The sequence below is a fragment of the Pygoscelis adeliae genome, unplaced genomic scaffold (genome assembly GCF_000699105.1).
Source record: "Pygoscelis adeliae isolate BGI_AS28 unplaced genomic scaffold, ASM69910v1 Scaffold14, whole genome shotgun sequence".
Classification (NCBI taxonomy): Eukaryota; Metazoa; Chordata; class Aves; order Sphenisciformes; family Spheniscidae; genus Pygoscelis; species Pygoscelis adeliae.
Genome location: NW_008825109.1, coordinates 2776891 through 2794464, shown reverse-complemented (window position 1 = coordinate 2794464; position 17574 = coordinate 2776891). Strand labels below are relative to the sequence as shown.

Genomic DNA, 17574 nt, shown 5'->3' with positions numbered 1-17574 from the left:
CAATTAAATTTTCCGTATCATGCCATTAAGAACCATTTAGCCTTTGCTCACACAGCAATGAAATTTTAGGTGATAAGCACATTCCTGAGTCTGAAGTTGGAAAGAATTTAAAGGCTCCTATTGGGCAGTTGTGTTATTTATTGATTAGACGACTTTGACAGCTCTCTCCTTTCACTTTTTTAGAGCATTGAATGAAATGTGGAAATGTCAAAATCTGCTACGACATCAAGTAAAGGATTTAGTTGACCTAATAAAACAACCCAAAGTGAGTTCAATTTATCTTTATTCCACAGTGAATATGCAGTTTTACTTAAAGAATAAGCTATTTTTTAATTCCATTTGTTTGACTATTTCAAGCTTATTTTTAATGACGGAGAGAAAATATTGTGAAAGTTAACTGATTCCATTAGACTACACTTACAGTAGGAAATGTGTATACGTTTTGTCAGTAAAAGTGAAGAGGTAGGGGCATTTTAGAAATTTTAAAAAGATTTTCCCAGTCATTTAATACTAAAATATTTGCTCCCAGTGTTTGAGTTATATCTTGCCAGGATTGTTCTGGCTCTTGAAAGAGGGGAAAAAACAGCATATTATTTTCAACTGCCAAATCAAGTAATTAAGAAAAAGTACCTATTCACTCTAACTTCTTATCTTATGCATGATTAGTAACATTCAAGAAATCAGAATATTTTTATCCCAACAGGTTACTTGTTTCTCTTCCCTCTTGGAAACTTCTTAAATGTTGTATTGGAGATATCAGACTACAGTTGAATTCTTTTTTCACAAATTTGCTCAGAAGGAAAAAATAAACATTTATTGAGCATTTAGGATATTCTCATAAAGTAAAATTTAGATTTGTTTCAGTTGTATGTGCATACTCATGTTTGAGGGGGAGGGAAATTCATAAGATGAAATTCTGAATGTAATTTGGAATGGCATTAAAGTCAAGTTCTAATCACAAAAGTTTAATGTGGTGCTTTTTCAACAGAAATACTATGTAGTAGAAAGTGTTACCATGCTTACATTCATATACGTGTGTGTGTATGTGTCATTTTTGTTTTCTTTGTGTGTATATACTCATATACCACAGTAAATCTAATGAAGTTTTATGACTGAATTATCTATTTGCTGGAATTACCTGAACAGGAAGAGTGGGTAACTGCATTTTTACAAGTGTGGTTGGATTATCTAATGTATCTGCTTGGAAATGCTACTGTCTTGCAGACAGAAAAAGACTTAACAAATCAAAATGCATCCCTTTATTGTTTCAGTCCTGATTGCAGTGAAATTCATCATTTTGACTTAGTGCATTTAAGACATGCTGTAATGTTGTATTAAATTCTAAGTGCAGTAATTGCTGGTACAACAATACTTCATTGCGTTTTTGTGACTGTATTGAAATATTTTTCATGTACTGTTTTATATTCTTCGGTGTAATTTAAATATACTTATGCATTTAAAACCTGACTTAGTTTCTTGATATTTTCTGCATTTCAGATGAAAGTGAAATTTCAACTTTTCCTTCTGTTTTCAGGGAGATGTAATGAAAGTTCTTTCTCAATTGTAAAATATCAAATATGATAGGGAATTAAACATGTAGGTTTTGATAAATGCCAGCATAAGCATCACATTCAAAACAGTGTATGCTCTTGACATGTTTGCATTTGTCCATGTGGCTTTCATCGTATTTTTTGCTATTGAGTACTAATTCTTTACACTTTTCTTTTGAGTAACAGGACTGCACGGGAGAATTTAGGGGCTTGTGATCCAAGATGCTGTCAAGGGCAACAAAACGGTTTTGAGTCAGGGAATTTTACTTAATTTAGTTTATTGTCAATTAACATAAACTTTTAATTATTGATTTTGGTATTGAGAAATAAAAACAAACAAATAAACACTTAAAGAAACACGCTTTGGCTCCTCTTTGGATCCCTGTCTTCTCTGCTTCATGGTCCCCAGGCCTCTTGCCACATGCTATGCTCAGTCCCTTCGGTGAGGTGACGGCAGCACAGGAGATGGGGGTCAGGGCGTGGTGGTTCCTTTCCTTTTGCTGCTCCTCGTTTCTTACCCACTGCTGCAGCATGGGTTCCTCCACTGGCCACAGTCCCGTTAGAGTCATACTTTCTCCAGTGCCTCCTCTCCACCCCTGCTCCAGCGGCCGTTACCCTGGCATCTCTCCTGCTTCTGCTCGGTTGTCTCTTCTTTTCCTTCGGCATCTCTCTTCTGCTCTGCTGTCCTTCCTGCCCTGGCATCTTTCTTGTTGCCCCTAGTGGCTACCACCCTTTCTTAAATAAGTTTTCTCAGAGGCAGCATAGGCTCCTCTGACTGGTTGAAGTGTTGGTGGGTCGGTTTGCCGGTTGTGGAGCTGGCTGGAAGTGGCTTTAACCAGCACAGGAGTTCCTGACCTCCTCCTGCACAGGTCACCCCAGCAGCCCTTTGCTACCCCAAACCCTGCCTGTTATGCTCAATGCAGATGCTTAGCTATTTTTATCAAAACTTTTTTCTCTGCAATGCTTCTTGTATGTTGGTTTTATGTTCGTGTTTTTTTCCCAAATTGATAATTAATTCATATGATTAATTCATTGTGTTTGAGGTAAGAGTGCATTTTCGTAACTGAAGTAGAACTGACGGGGCATACAGTCCAAGGCAGTAATAATCTTGAGACAAATACCTACTAGTCATTCAGAGCTGTAGAAACTTTGTTTCCTTTCAGGAAACAAAACTGAAATGAGCTAGTAACCTTTTAGAATATAACTGGGTGTTAACCATATGTGCTTTTTCACTTTGGTTGACTTTCTCCACTTACCGTGAGAGCCTAGTTGTTGATTTTTCTCCTGTAGGTGTTGTCCCTGTGGCAAGTGTGGGCATTGTGAGAGCTCTCAGAGATGAATGGGGGATAGGACAAGAATCAGTGTACAGAAGTTGCCACAAGGAAACTTTGATTAGGTAGCAAGGAAAAAAATTGCAGTAAGGGTGATCAAATATGGGAACAGGTAGCCCAGAGAGGTTGTGAAATCTTCATCCTTTTAAATACTTAAAATGCAACTAGATGTGGCCTGGAGCAAAACCTGATCTAAGTTGGCCCTGCTTTGAGTAGGTGATTCAACCAGATGACCTACAGTTGTCAGTTCCAACCTATATTATTCTGTGATTATAAATCTTTGAACTTTCCAGTCCACTGTTTTTCTTATCTTAGAAAACCTTTTTGCCATTTAGTGAAACTCTTCAGGCTTTCTCCTTTTCTCTTCTTCAGGCTTTCCCCAGTGTAAGCACTACTGAGGAGACTGAAAATGTGTTAAGAAACTTTCATTTCTGTTGGTCATAATTTCTTCTAATCTGAGACAGAACGGACATCAAACTTGCCTTTAAGATGAGTTACTTCTCTGAAGAGCAAAAGCATAAATCACAGCTCCTTTTGTTTTCTCCTACAGCAATGGTATACAGTTAAATGAAATACATAAACTTGCCTGTTCACATGTGGAAAAGTGGGTGGATGCTGGTTTGTCTGTACTGGAGTATAAGCTTCATTTGCTGCAGATACGCAGCTGTTCTGATGCTTCCATATCATGAATGCAAGATAATGTAGATAAAGTGCCAAAGTAGATCTCCCAGAAAGAAATGTGTTTTGATCTTCTTCCATCTGTCATTATTCAGTGGAGTTATACTACTAGAAGTTAAAAGAATACTTCTGACTTGGGTTTGTTTGGCTGTTTGTTTGACTTAGTAGTTTGCTCAACTTAAGGTGTGTTTTAATGGGAGCTTTAGCCAGTATTAGAAGACCAAACCAGTCAGAACCAAAGAAACTCTGCAGTACAATTTTGGTATTTTTCTTCTGAGTTGCAAGACGTGTGAATACAGAGAGTCTATATCTATTGACCTGGTTATTTGAATCCTGTAAACCAGATTTGATTTCTGTGGTTTTTTTCATTCCTTGTCTGAACATGCCTGTTCAGCTGTGACAGCCAAAAGCCCTGAAATTGACAGCATTCTTCCGACACTAAAAAGTGACGTAAAGTTCTGCAGAAATACTTAATGGCTGGAATTATGCGCCAGGTGTCCGTGTCACAAGATAGAGAGGATGTCACTAAAAACATTGCTTGTCTTAATCTCATGCTATATTTTTGTTATACTCCGATCTTTCCGAGGTTACCACTATGCTCAAATATTTCCAGATTTTCCACAAATTGGCTAATTAACTTCCTTTTTTTTCCATGACCAAAAAACTGTGCAAATATGTTAGAATTCAGAATAATCCGATTTTCTTTCATGGTACCTAGGCAACTGCAGAACAGAAATTTACTCTGAAAAGTTGAAGGATGCTCTTCCTGGAAATAGACACTTCCATGTGTTAGCCAAGGTTATTGTAACAAATTGTAATTTTGTTATCTCCAAAGCTGATATGGCTTGTTTGAACCTTATTTGAGATCTATATGCAGATTTCATTAATAAAATGCAAGAAATTAGATGCGCCTGAACAAGACTTTGACCTCTGCCTTGAAGTTTTTCCCATCTGCTCCATAATAATTCTAAGACTTCTATAAGAAAATGTTAGTGTCTTGCAACACTATCTGTTAGCGGCTCTTTCCTGATATGAACCTGATGAAAAGGCCCACTGTAGGTGTTCATTTGCCTCATTTTAAGTACTTTAGAAGAAAAAGAACTCTTCTTACCAAGATGAGCCTTCTGAGATGATTTGACGTTTTCTTGTTTGTAATTTGTAGGCTTTTCTACTACCAATTTTGTCTGTTGTAAAGGGAGTTCAATAAAAGACAATTTTAGCAATGGTGGTGGCTAAACACTCTTCAGTGTTTAGTACTTAAGTACTAAGTACTTAAGTACTCTTCAGTGAAAGCTCACGAAGTGTGGTTGTGTCTTGTTTAAATCTTTTCTTAGAAGAATATAATTTGATAGTTGTAGACCATAATTGATACTATTTATGTGCATTTATGAAGTCTTATAGACTTCGTAAGTTGTGTCACCAAGGTTGATCTGTCAGAATTCAATTGGCAAAAGAGCAGCTTCTTTTATGGTTTGGAAGCTGATGCTATATGCTTTTGTCAGTATTGCTGTAAGTTTGAATTTTCTTTCAGGTTCCAATTTTCATTTTACTTAGGAAGACTTCAGAGTTGTTTAACAACACTTACTACACAGCAGTGAAAGGTTTCTTTTTTTTTTTTTCTTTCTTTTATCCACCTTAAAACACTTTTCTGAAGATGATTAGGGTGTTATCTTCACAGTACAGTTAAGGATTCCCTTTGTCATATTTACTGATAATTCCTTAATATTTGAAACTTCAGTGTAATTCCATAAAACTTCCTAGTCTGTAGAATACTGTGGATTACAGCTAAAAGTGGGGGAAGCGTGTCTTGGAAATTAGTTTGTCTTCCTTCAGTAGCAGGTGATATGTTGTAGAAACATCACTTATTTATTAGAAATATATTCTTATAAAGAAAATGTACTTATTGTGTAGTTTTAGCTGACTGTGAAATTTGTGGTATTCTTTTTTCCCTCTTCCATTTACTCTGTGTAAGAACTAACTCTTAAGGTGGACTTTGTATGTGGAATTCGAAGTCTTGTACTGGAAGAATTACTGACAAGAGGAAAATAAATGAGCTAAAAGTCTGTTTTGTGTAACTTATTTTGCTTGTAAGGAGCTGCTGGATGATTTTATATCAACAATGGTTTCACTGAAATCTAAGCTTCACAGATATCCTGAAATGCACTTATGTTTTCATTTTTTTTGTTGTCATGGTCCATGATTATTACTTTCACAATTACACTGCTATCCTCTGCCTTCCTTGTTCAGCGGAACAGGAATAGCAATTGTCTTACTGACTTGCTCCATTCTTTATAACAAGGTGGGAACTACTGCCACGACTACTCAGAATCAATATCTGATCAAGAAGAGAAAGTTAATTTAATGCTTGTTGTTCACTTTATATTTAAAAACAAAGAGGCTTTATATTGAAAATAATTACAGAAATAACCCATCTGTGCTATTTGTTATATAGTAGATTGAAAAGTAACAAAAATATTTTGCATAAGCGTATGTGTGACAGAGTGTTACTGTAGACATTATCTACCTTTTACTTCCTGTAACTATCTAGCATTAACTTTGCAGTGGTGATTTTGATTTCTAACACACTGATGTGTCAGCAAAATGATGGGTGCCGACTTGTTGATAATGCGTTATGGAATTTTGCTCACTCAATATTCAAGTGGAAATATATACGGTAAAATCTTTACTCAATACTTCTTTCTTTTGTGACTTGCAGACAGATGCCAGCAGTAAAGCTATATTCTCAAAAGTGATGGTTATAACAAGTAAGTCTGAAATATTTACACTGTCTAAAAATTACAGTTGAAATATATTCATTTTTTGCTTTAAAAATAATTTGAAGTAAGCTTATAACAAGTAAGTTTTGTAACAGGTAAAACTTATAAGCTTGTAACAAGTTTTGTAACAGATAAAATTTATAACCAATCATGATAAACATGATGTAACAATATGCCTTAAAGAATTAAGACAACTGTAAGCAGAATTACTTCCTTACTGTAAAAATTCTCCAGTCATTAGCTTATAACATGACATTTTGGCTGCATCTGTTGTAGACTAATTCAGAAATGTAGGTGATCTAGGGTGTTAGTATCTGCTTTACCATTTATTACAGAATATATATTGACTGATGTTACCTAACCCACTAAACTATCTACTGACTTACCTGTCTTTGAGGTGTTGGTAACGTAAGTTCTGTTGGGAGAATGCAAAAGAGTTTGGGTTTCAGTAGCAGGAAGGCACCACCAACCCCAAAGCAACACTTCTGTTGTCCCCAGCCCACCATGCCAATACCATTAAAACCAGTAAGAAGAACAACAACTTGCTTTACAATTCTGAAAGCTTGTTTCTGAATCAACCTTTTTTTTTTTAAAAAAAAAGCAAACTGTTCTGGCAAAAAAAGATACTACTTAAGGCTATGTACATTTTGAAAAAATGTGGAGGAAAAACTGAATCTTGCTGTCTGGTTGGCCATGTTCCAAATCCTTTTTTTTTCTTTTATTTATAATATAGAAGTTGATCAGTTTGTAATTTTTCTGATTCTTCTAGTTCTGGGTTGCATTTAAAAAAAAAAATCAATACAGCAAAACAAATACTTAGTAGAACTTGTTTTGAACTAACTGTCCAGTAGTCCTATACCATTGTCTGTCCCAACTTTGCTTAATACCTACTGTACCAAAACCATGAAACATCTTAAATAGTATACTAACACTTTGCCGATAAATTGTCCTGTTATATTATAAAAAGTAAATACAAAATTAATAAGTAGTTTAAAGAATGCTTCTTTAAAGCTTTTTTTTTAAATGTTGCAAGCTGTTATAAAGCTTAAGTTTAGTGAACGAATAATTTAGCAAAAATATCCTTTCGGTGTTTTTCACGCTTGTCATATCAGGTAATCTATTTACTGAGTATACTTTTCTGTGGAGTATAGGCTTTGCATTCTGAGGTCAACTTCAGCTGTTAATAGTATTGACAGGAACAGGTAGACTTAGTGGAAAATGAGTGTGAAGGGAGAAAGCAGCAATAGCCAGGGGAGATGTGTGGGTATACAAATTTTTAGAAATTGGTGTCCTCATGGATACATCTGCACATGTTAAGATGTTTTGTGTGTGGGGGTTTTTTTTTCCCCACCCTTCTTGGTTAACTTAAACACACACAGAAACTGTCTTGATGTGACATTTCAAACTTGTGTAATTTACAATACTGATACTTATTAGAATAAATAGTGATTCCTTTTGCTTATTTCAAGGAAACCTTCCTGATCCAGGGAAAGCTCAAGATTTCATGAAAAAGTTCACACAAGTTCTAGAAGATGATGAAAAAATAAGAAGTCAGTTAGAAATGCTTGTTAGCCCAACATGTTCTTGCAAACAGGCTGAAGGATGTGTGGTAAGAATTGCTTTTAAAATATGTGAATATGTTTGGAATTGAATTGGTTATACATTTAATTGAAACTTATATTGCAGAGGGAAATAACAAAGAAGTTGGGCAATCCAAAACAACCAACAAATCCTTTCCTGGAAATGATAAAGTTTCTTCTGGAGAGAATTGCTCCTGTGCACATTGATACTGAATCCATCAGGTATTTTTGTGTGTGTGTGTTGCTGGCTGTAGACCACAGGGTTGGAAATCGGGGTTTCTAATTTAATCTTAAGCACAAGCAGTAATGCATTGGGTGGATGCAGTTTAAGGCCTGGTGACCTGCAGTATTTTCTTCTGTTTCCCTTTGCTTAGGGGTTTTTGTCTCCTCATTCAGAATGTAGCCACACAAACAATTGATTTGTCATTCAGCACAGCTGGGACAACCTGTCAGTAAAAACGGATCTGTTGCTGATGGGGGATGTTTGGTGCTTGAGTGACTGACTTATTATAAAAGAATTTTCTGTCCGTGGCTATTCAAAAACTTATTAAAGCTTTCCACCCAGAATATTAGCTCATAGTGACATAAACAGTAATTTAACTGAGGAAGTAAAGATTGTGGTGATGAGGCGTCAAAACTTTAAGGAAGAGTAAGCCAGTGAAATTATGTGAGGGGAAGTAATTGCTGAAATGGTTATTTAACAGCTGTATTTGAGATAATGCGGTACCTTATTAGAGACAACTAGTTCTAAATACTGGTAAATTCTTATCTGTGAATTCCAACTATGGTAATTCATTTTTAAGTACTTGAGCTTTTCACTTTCTGCTTGTCACATATACAATGTAATGGAGCCATTGAGATTTCACTTAATCTGTTTCAGAAACATTATTTTTAACAGGATTTTTCTTTTGATCTTGGATGAAGTACAATGTGTAGCTAGATTTTTACTTTAGATTTGAAAAAATACTTTTTTTTTTTCAAATTCACAGAAGCAATATAAAACGTATATTTAAACTAATAGTCACAAGTGGCACTAAGTTGTAATACTTGTTTCACAATCTACCTGCTGACTGACTGCCATACAGTATACAAGCAAAAAAAAAAGTAGTAAAAAGCATGTCGCTTTAGTTTTGCCACAGGATTGGTCTTCTCCCATCTTTGTAAATTTTCACTAAACTTCTGCTTAATTTTTGAGACTGTCAGCCTGTTTGGTTTTTTTAACAAACGGTAATTTTTGTCCAGTTGGGACAGAAAAAAAAGAAACTGGAAGTCTGACTAGGAGGTCTCTCCCCTAGATTTGCTACCAGGGTTGGTTTTTTTTGTGTTTTTTGGTTTTGGTTTGGTGTTTGTTTTGGTGGTGGGTTTTTTTGTATAAGCTCAGCTTTTTTGTTTGGGTTTGGTTTTTTTTTTTTTCACTATAAACATTGTTTACAGCATGTACTGAAGGAATATTACGAATATTATTCAGCTCTTGGTAGGGAAGCTGCCTGCACCATTTGCTAATAGGACCATTTGGGTAATCACCATTTCCCTTCCTAGGGTACAGTGTAAGAAAAAAAACAAGCATTACTGTCAAGGTGAAATATACAGGAGATAAGTCTTTTAAATTTTTCATCAACTCTTAGAACAGCTGTTTGATGGTTATTTTTTTCTCTTGTTTATAGACTAAACATTATAAATGGTTATTTTCCATCAATTACTAAGACTGCATAGCAGCTAGTAACCTCAGCATAATTCTTGCCTAAATTTGTTGCTTGTAATGCTCAAATTGTTTTCTTATTTTGGTCATCCTTCTGGAGCGATGTGTATATAATAGTTGTTAATTCATGATGGATAAACATTTTTGAACTTAATGCTTCATAAGCTTTGATTTAGATGGGAGATGAGGGCAACCAGATTATGTATGTAGTTGACTTATATTTGTTTTATAACAAGCTTATGTTTTATTTGTTTTAAATAAGTTTTTTTAATAAGCTTGTATCTTAAACTTATGAAGACAGTCATACAAGGTGGAATTGCAGTAAATACAAGGCCATGTTTTTGTTTTCCTCTTCAGTGCCCTTATCAAGCAAGTAAACAAGTCTATAGATGGAACAGCTGATGATGAAGATGAGGGTGTACCTACTGACCAGGCAATCAGAGCAGGTCTTGAATTGCTTAAGGCAAGTATACTCCTGGTGGTCAGTGAGCATGTGAAACTTTCTGAAGCAACTTTGTTAAAACAAATTTTTAATTAGCACCCAGTATCTTTAGTCATAAGCATGTGGTGGCTATCTGGAAGAATACTGGTTTGGTTTTTGTTCTCTATGCTCATCTTGTGGCACATAAGTAAGATTCTTATAAATCATTCAGAAGTTTTTCTGGAAGTCAAAAGTAGTTGCGTGTGTGACATCAGCAGCTGAGCTTTGATTTATTAGTGTGAATTCAGCCGTTTGTGAATATAGTTATACTACTTTTGGAACTATACTTGTATATCAGTACAATACTGTGGTTCCCCTGAGTTCCTCATAAATTGGGGTCTTACCTATTTCAACTATGTGTAATCTTTGAGACTCAGTTAACATAGCAAACCCCATCAAGATGCATTTCTGGGGACATTGTACAAAATTTCTTACTCTGTTCTTCCTTTTTTCCAGGAGGAAAAGGGCTGATCACTGTGTTATTTACAAGTACTGTTAAAAGTGTGAAATTTTAAAAATGCAGCTATATAGGGCTTTTTGTTTCACTTAGTGCTTTTAGCCTAAAGTCTTTGACAGAGACTATGTAGTGTCAGCTTTGCATGTACTTGCACAGAAAGGTACTTGTGCCATAGTACCACCTCAGTTACATGATAGAGTTGGGAGTAGTCCAACTGTGGGTTGACTTCAGAGGCCTCAAAAGCTAAAGAACTCACATGCAGAAGTTTTCAGAATATCTTAGATCAACTAAGGGCCTAGTAGATTCATCTGACAGTATGTGATTCTTTAGCCAGATGTGCATGGTTAGATAAAAGTGCAAAAAAACAGTAGCACAAAGATGAATCTGAGTAAGAATGAATCATGTCATGAAAGACTACGTATTTGAAAGCAGGCTCCCAGGTCAGTATTTACATGTTCATATGAACTAGTGTGTCACATTTAAGAAAGAGAAGTAAGATTGTCCTGAAGAAAGTGGTCTGTACATCACAAGAAGAATCTAGAAAGGACAAGTATAGGAGGGGGATGCCATACAATGAAGTGGGGAGGGAAGGTATCTTGGTGAAAGTAGAAAACTGCATGTGAAGAAGTTCCTAGATTTTTAGGATAGTTTCTTTGCCATGGGTCAGAATATTATATGGAAAGAGGCTGATAATCAACAGCCACTTAAAAATGAAGAGAAGGCAAATTTTCAGAGAGGATCAAATGAGGATTTTTTTTTTTTTTTTAACATGGGAGGACTGTCATACTTGAAGACAGAGTCCCTGAATCTGAAGGAGAGGTACAGGATCTGGTAAGCTGCTGTGGAAAGCTTGAGGGACTAGAGGCCCTATGGGGTATGTCTATATTACTGTTTTAGAGTTAGGAACTTCACTTCAGAGCGTAACCAGTTGTTCCACTTAGCAAACAAGCATAAAGTCTGGGAGCACACAAGCTGGATTCCTTTTAGAGAAACAAAATTATGAGATGAACTTCAGAAGCGCATGTTGTGTTGCAGTGGCTAAAGGGGGTTCAATCAGTCTAGAAATACTCTGAAGTAAAACCTCTTAAACGTCAATATTGCTTCCTTAGTGTCAGTTGTGTTTCTCTTAAGACCTGCTTCTGCTGTAACCCAGTACTTGCTAATGCAGATGTAGCCACTGAGAAGTACACGTTCACAATAACAGGAGAAGAAATTGAGACTGGAAAAATAAATTAAAACTGATGAGATTGTGTATAAGGACAGAGACATTTAGGAGGTACTAAAAAAAAAAAAGTCAGAAAAAGAGAAATGTGGATCATGTGACAAAACCAGGCAGTGTATTATAAATATTCTAGTATGACAATGGAAAATGACTCTTCATGGAATGTTCTATATAAGTAGACCTTTAAAAAATATTAACATGGCTTTCATCTTATTTTGGCAGGTACTTTCATTTACGCACCCTATCTCATTTCATTCAGCTGAAACTTTTGAATCTCTCCTGGCTTGCTTGAAAATGGATGATGAAAAAGTGGCAGAAGCTGCATTACAAATTTTCAAAAATACAGGAAGTAAAATTGAAGAAGACTTTCCTCATATACGATCGTAAGTTGTGTATCTTACTCTGAGTAATGTTCTTCACTATATGGGGTTTTGGAAGTTCTCATTCTTCCTTTTACATGCTATAGCATTATCCTGCATTCTTTTGGAAGGAAGTATTACTTCAGGTAAAACAGGAAAGAGATTTGAATTACTTCAAAATGCAGTGCTTTTTGAACAATGGAAGTGAAATGAATATACCTGAAGTAGTGACAGCTGGTATGTCCCTGATACTGCTATAATGTTTATCATTGCCCTTCAGAATTACTCATGTTTTTTCCTAAATTAAATATATGGCAATGTACAAAATTCCTTGCAATTCAATGGAGACGTGTAGACAAGAATATCTCCAAAAGATCATTTGGTAACTTGTGCAGATAAAATGTTTGTTTTGCCACTTGATATTTTATCAACAAAAACCATGTTCGTTTGGTTTTTTTACTTGAAAGCCATGTAAATAACCCTTTTTTCTTTCTTTGAAGAAATTGCCAAAACCAGGAGAATTAGCACTTTTGCAGAGGTGTTGTGTTCTATATATGTATATCTTTACTTTTTTGCTAGCTTGATATTTTGGTAGATTTTCAATTTGTGAAAAGGTACTTATTTCTTTTTTTTTTTTAAGTGCTTTGCTTCCAGTGTTGCATCATAAAGCTAAAAAGGGACCCCCTCGTCAAGCCAAGTATGCTATTCACTGCATCCATGCAATATTTTCCAGCAAAGAAACGCAGTTTGCACAGATATTTGAGGTAAAATTAGAATATTTAAGTTACTTTTTATTAATCTTTTATATTGCATATGTAAAGTAAGGGATGTAGTGGCAATTTATATGACAAGTTGTATCAAAGTTAGAAAAGGTATTTTTTTCCCCTTTCCCTTTGTTCTCATACAGTTTGGCCTGAAAAATAGTAGCAGAGGGTGTTTTTTAGTATCCCATGATCCACCGTGTTTAGGGTTATATTTTAACAGACAACAGAGTAAAAGTGTTGGACTGTCTGCTAGAACCATGAACTATTCATGGAAAGAGGAACCATACACCACACCTCACCCCTGTTGGGACTGGCCCAAAATATTTAAATGGTTACAGAAATTATGGAAAACTGAATTATGGTAGAGACTATTTAAATAGATTTTACAGTTATAACTGCAAATGTACTTTTTAATTAGTGCCCATCAGCCTTTTATCTTGAAGCCTGAATCATAGTCCATTGCTGAAATTGCCATCTTGAGATGTAGCGTGCCCACTTCTTCAACAAGAAAATATGCTTTTTAATCCATTGTTTCCCAAATGGTCCTGCTTCAGCTGCCACTTTTTGAGCTACCCAGATGTGATAAACATTTTGTCTTTCTGCTTGATTTTTTTCTTTTGATTTGTAGGAGACTTGTAGGGTTGGTGAATGTGTCTTTCAATCTAAATAGTCAGTAGTTCTTTTAAAATTGTATTTCTGAAATAGAAATAGACATGGACAACTTGGTAAAGAGCTCTCACCCCCCTCCCCCCAATAAGACACAGATTATATCAGTAATACCTGAATTTGTTGCCTTTATTCTAGCCACTGCATAAAAGCCTGGATCCAAGCAATTTTGAGCATCTCATTACACCGTTGGTTACTATTGGCCATATAGCCATGCTAGCACCTGATCAATTTGCTGCCCCTTTGAAATCTTTGGTTGCCACTTTTATTGTTAAAGACTTGCTAATGAATGATAGGGTAAGTATTTTTAAAAACTTGTGTTAAGATTCTGGTTCTCCTGTAGTATGATAATCAGCAAGTACTTGTGAAAACTTTTGGCTTGTTGATTGTTCTTTTTGTATAGGGTTGTCTTTGGATTTCCATGTATACTGTTTGACTCAATTGAAAACACACAGTACAGGAAAGGAGAGAGTACTAATTTGGTAGTCCTTACAAAAGCAACAAGCTGTATAGCACAGCATTTGATCACTCGTGACTTGCCTTTTGTAAAAAATGGGAAAATTTTTATTGACTTCACTCAGTCTCTTGTCTTGAGCAAGCAAGCTTTGATTTTTTTTTTTTTAGGAAGTTTAAAGCATTTAAAACTAAAATACACGGTTTAAATGGAAGACTGTGGAATTTTAATTTTTCCAATACTTCTGTATTGATAGTGATTATAAAGTGAAAAAAATAACTTGTACGTTGTCAGCCATTGTTTTAGGAAAGTTTTACTGTCTAAAAACTATGTGCTTGAGGTTCCAATCTACTGGATATGGAACCTGGAAACTATTTTCAAAGCAATGGCTATTATACTCTAAAGCAATAGTTTTCAGGTAACGCCACCACCCCCACCCCTCTACTACTGTTAAATTTGGTAATACTTGAATAGTGAGGTAAGAACAGTATCTCACTTCTGTAATGGGTACTTCTATAAAAAACAGAAGGCATAAACCTAAGCAGTGAGTGCTGCTGTATTGTCTTCAGAAGCAGGCAGGAAAGAGAAGATTACAGCAGATTTCACTGAAGAGTAACAGTAGTGTAACAAAATGTAACATTTGGTTTAGCTTCCAGGAAAAAAGACAACAAAACTTTGGGTCCCGGATGAAGAAGTGTCTCCTGAAACGCTTGTTAAAGTAAGTAGCACTTACCATATTTTCCTGTGATTGTGCGTATAATACTTAATAAAGTTAAATGTCTGGATTCCTAAAGCTGTGAACTGCTTTTCTGTTTCCTTGTCACCTGTCTAAAAGTAAAAAAGAAGTATCTATTTTAAAATTGAGAAACTTATCAGAATACACATTTTTGGATTGCCAGAAGAAAAGAATTTGCTTTTGGGAGCATCTATCTTTTTACTTTTGTAAATAAATTTATATATACACTTTACTGAATTTTTATTATAGCTTATTATAGGCTTAGGTTTGGTGTGCAACACTGATTTAGTCAAGGTATTATCATAGTTAAAGTAGAATTATTTTTTCCCTCCTGTTTAAAATGGGAGTTAAATTCCATACAGACTTCAAACAAGTCTTCCCTTATTCTTTTGAAATTTTAGGACATTCCAAGAAATTTTCAGTGCTGTTTTAGAATTAAAAAAAAATTGTTCTTGGATTTGTCAGTTTCCTCAAATGAATAAATGTGTTACATTGCTTTTCTCTGTGTACAATGTGTATTAGAGAAAAAACGAGATTTAAAAAAAAAAAAAGCACTTTAAAATGGTGGAAGTTTTGTTGGTGGTTTTTTACTTTAAAATGTCATCTCAGGCTTGCTCTTTTTTTGGAATAAGTGTATTATTACAATTTCTGGGCTTGGTAAAAGGTATTCTCACTCAATTTTTCGTTCAATCAGAAATAGACTTTCACTGTGGAAAATACATCTTATGTCTGTATTTGTTTTTAAATGCCCTTTCTTCAGAACAGGGATAGATTATGCTTTCACATTTTCTTTCAGAATTAGAAAGATGCATGTACTTTGTAGCATGCTCTTTCTAAGTTAATTATAGCAGTCATTTAATTTCCAATGTCTTTTGAATAAAGTTGCTCTGATGGTTTTAAGAAGTTCTTTGCCTTCTCTCTTGAAGTTGTTAAACTCCTTGTAGCATAATACCTCCTTCTCTGCTGGTTTAGTAAGTACTTTGGTTTCCAGCTTGGTACATTGACTACAGCAAGGGTATCTTGTATTTGTGCAATTCCATAGTTACACAGTACACTCCAAAAACTGTTAAAAGAACGCATGATTTCATGAACTGCTAGTTTAAAACAAACATGATTTCACTTCAATGATTATACATGTAACTTGAAATAGTAAATATAACGATTTTTCTTTTTTTTTTTTGATGATTCATGAAGCTATAATATCTCTCTAAAATGCATTTTGGCATTGATAAAACTTCTCAGTTGGCTTATAGAAAATCTTAAGGCAACTTAGAGTTGAAGCCAAGCCTGAAAGCTGTAAGAAGTATTTATTGGCAAGTGAAAACAGGTTATTGTGAAAATTGATCTGCAAATTTAATTAGCATTTATTACCACTGAGAAGCCTATATTTAATGAACACTGCAGGCCACACCATTAGTTTATAAACAAATCTCTCTGACAGTGTATTTTTCTTTACTCTGGTTTTAAAAGCCTTTTTTAAAAGGCTCCCTTTGTAACATAACTGTATAATATATCTAACGGGAATCTTAAAACTAGTAAGTTTAAGTATGAAAGGGGGACGGATTGATGAAGACAATTACAGTTTCATCCAGCCTAACAGATGTAGACTGATATAGGCTAGCCTTAGTTTTGGATGCTAAACCTTAAATGAAGTGATAGAGATATGTCATGTTATATTCACTATCTCAAAGAAATTATCATGTCTTATCACTTTTGCTTGCACTTCAAATACATGTAGTTCATGTTGTACTGCTAAGTCTAGTACAAAGAAGTCATTTGTGGCCTTTGATATGGTTCTGGCCCATGTAGTATTTTGATTTTCTTGGTAGTTTCATATTGTATATAATTTTTAATCTCAGAGGAGAATTATAGGCTCATGGGACACAAATTCAAACAACAGGTTCAGACTGGATATAAGGAAAAAAACGGAGAACAGTCAGATCAATGGAACAGGTTGCAAGAGGTTGCAGGTTGCCAAGAGAGCTTGTGCAATCTCCATTCTTGGAGGCTTTCAATACCACAACAGCTAAAACTGAGACCAACGTGGTCTGACTTCATAGCTGACCTTCCTTTGAGCAGGATATTGGACTGGAGACCTCCTGACTTTCCTTCCAACTAGAATTATCCTTTGATAGTTATCCTATTTCGCTGCAAAGCAAAAAATGAAAACATGACGGCAGTGCAAACTTGTCATGTTTGTTTAAGTCTTCAGGTAGCCAGAAACAGTGACTGGGGGAATTCTCATGCCCTGTACTAATTTCATGGGAATAGTTAATTCTGAAGGGTTGCTGGAATGTCATCACAACATCATTAACACCAGCAAAGAAACAGGGAACTTAATGGGGTCAGAGGAAAATTCTGAAGGGCTTTGGGATTATGACTTGCTACATGGAAGAAAGACTAGAGTAGATTTGGACAGTAAAATTGGGGGAAGGGAGTTGTGGAGGGGGAAGAGAGAAGCAAAGGTTAGAACTGAAATTGCTCAGGAGCTGATATGGGGGCACAAGATAGCATGTGGCTTTTCCCTGGCTGAATACATCATTTGGCACTTCAGCCACAACAACTCCATGCAGCACTACAGGCTTGGGGAAGAGTGGCTGGAAAGCTGCCTGGCGGAAAAAAACCTGGGGGTGTTGGTCAACAGCCGGCTGAACATGAGCTGGCAGTGTGCCCAGGCGGCCAAGAAGCCCAATGGCATCCTGGCCTGTATCAGAACTAGTGTGGCCAGCAGGAGTAGGGAAGTGATTGTGCCCCTGTACTCGGCACTGGTGAGGCTGCACCTTGAATACTGTGTTCAGTTTTGGGCCCCTCACTAGAAGA

General features: G+C 35.6%; 1 protein-coding gene across 4 annotated transcripts in view; it reads left to right on the top strand.

Moving 5' to 3' along the window:
- PDS5B (PDS5, regulator of cohesion maintenance, homolog B (S. cerevisiae)) overlaps positions 1–17574 on the top strand; it is a 100642-nt gene that overhangs the window by 43810 nt on the left and 39258 nt on the right. For all 4 annotated transcript variants that reach the window (XM_009327728.1, XM_009327730.1, XM_009327729.1 and 1 more), the window contains exons 13-21: positions 184–265; positions 6276–6324; positions 7806–7945; positions 8023–8138; positions 9973–10078; positions 11998–12158; positions 12775–12898; positions 13703–13861; positions 14668–14736. In XM_009327728.1, coding sequence (XP_009326003.1) covers positions 184–265; positions 6276–6324; positions 7806–7945; positions 8023–8138; positions 9973–10078; positions 11998–12158; positions 12775–12898; positions 13703–13861; positions 14668–14736 — 1006 coding nt within the window. The remainder of the gene's footprint in view (positions 1–183; positions 266–6275; positions 6325–7805; positions 7946–8022; positions 8139–9972; positions 10079–11997; positions 12159–12774; positions 12899–13702; positions 13862–14667; positions 14737–17574) is intronic.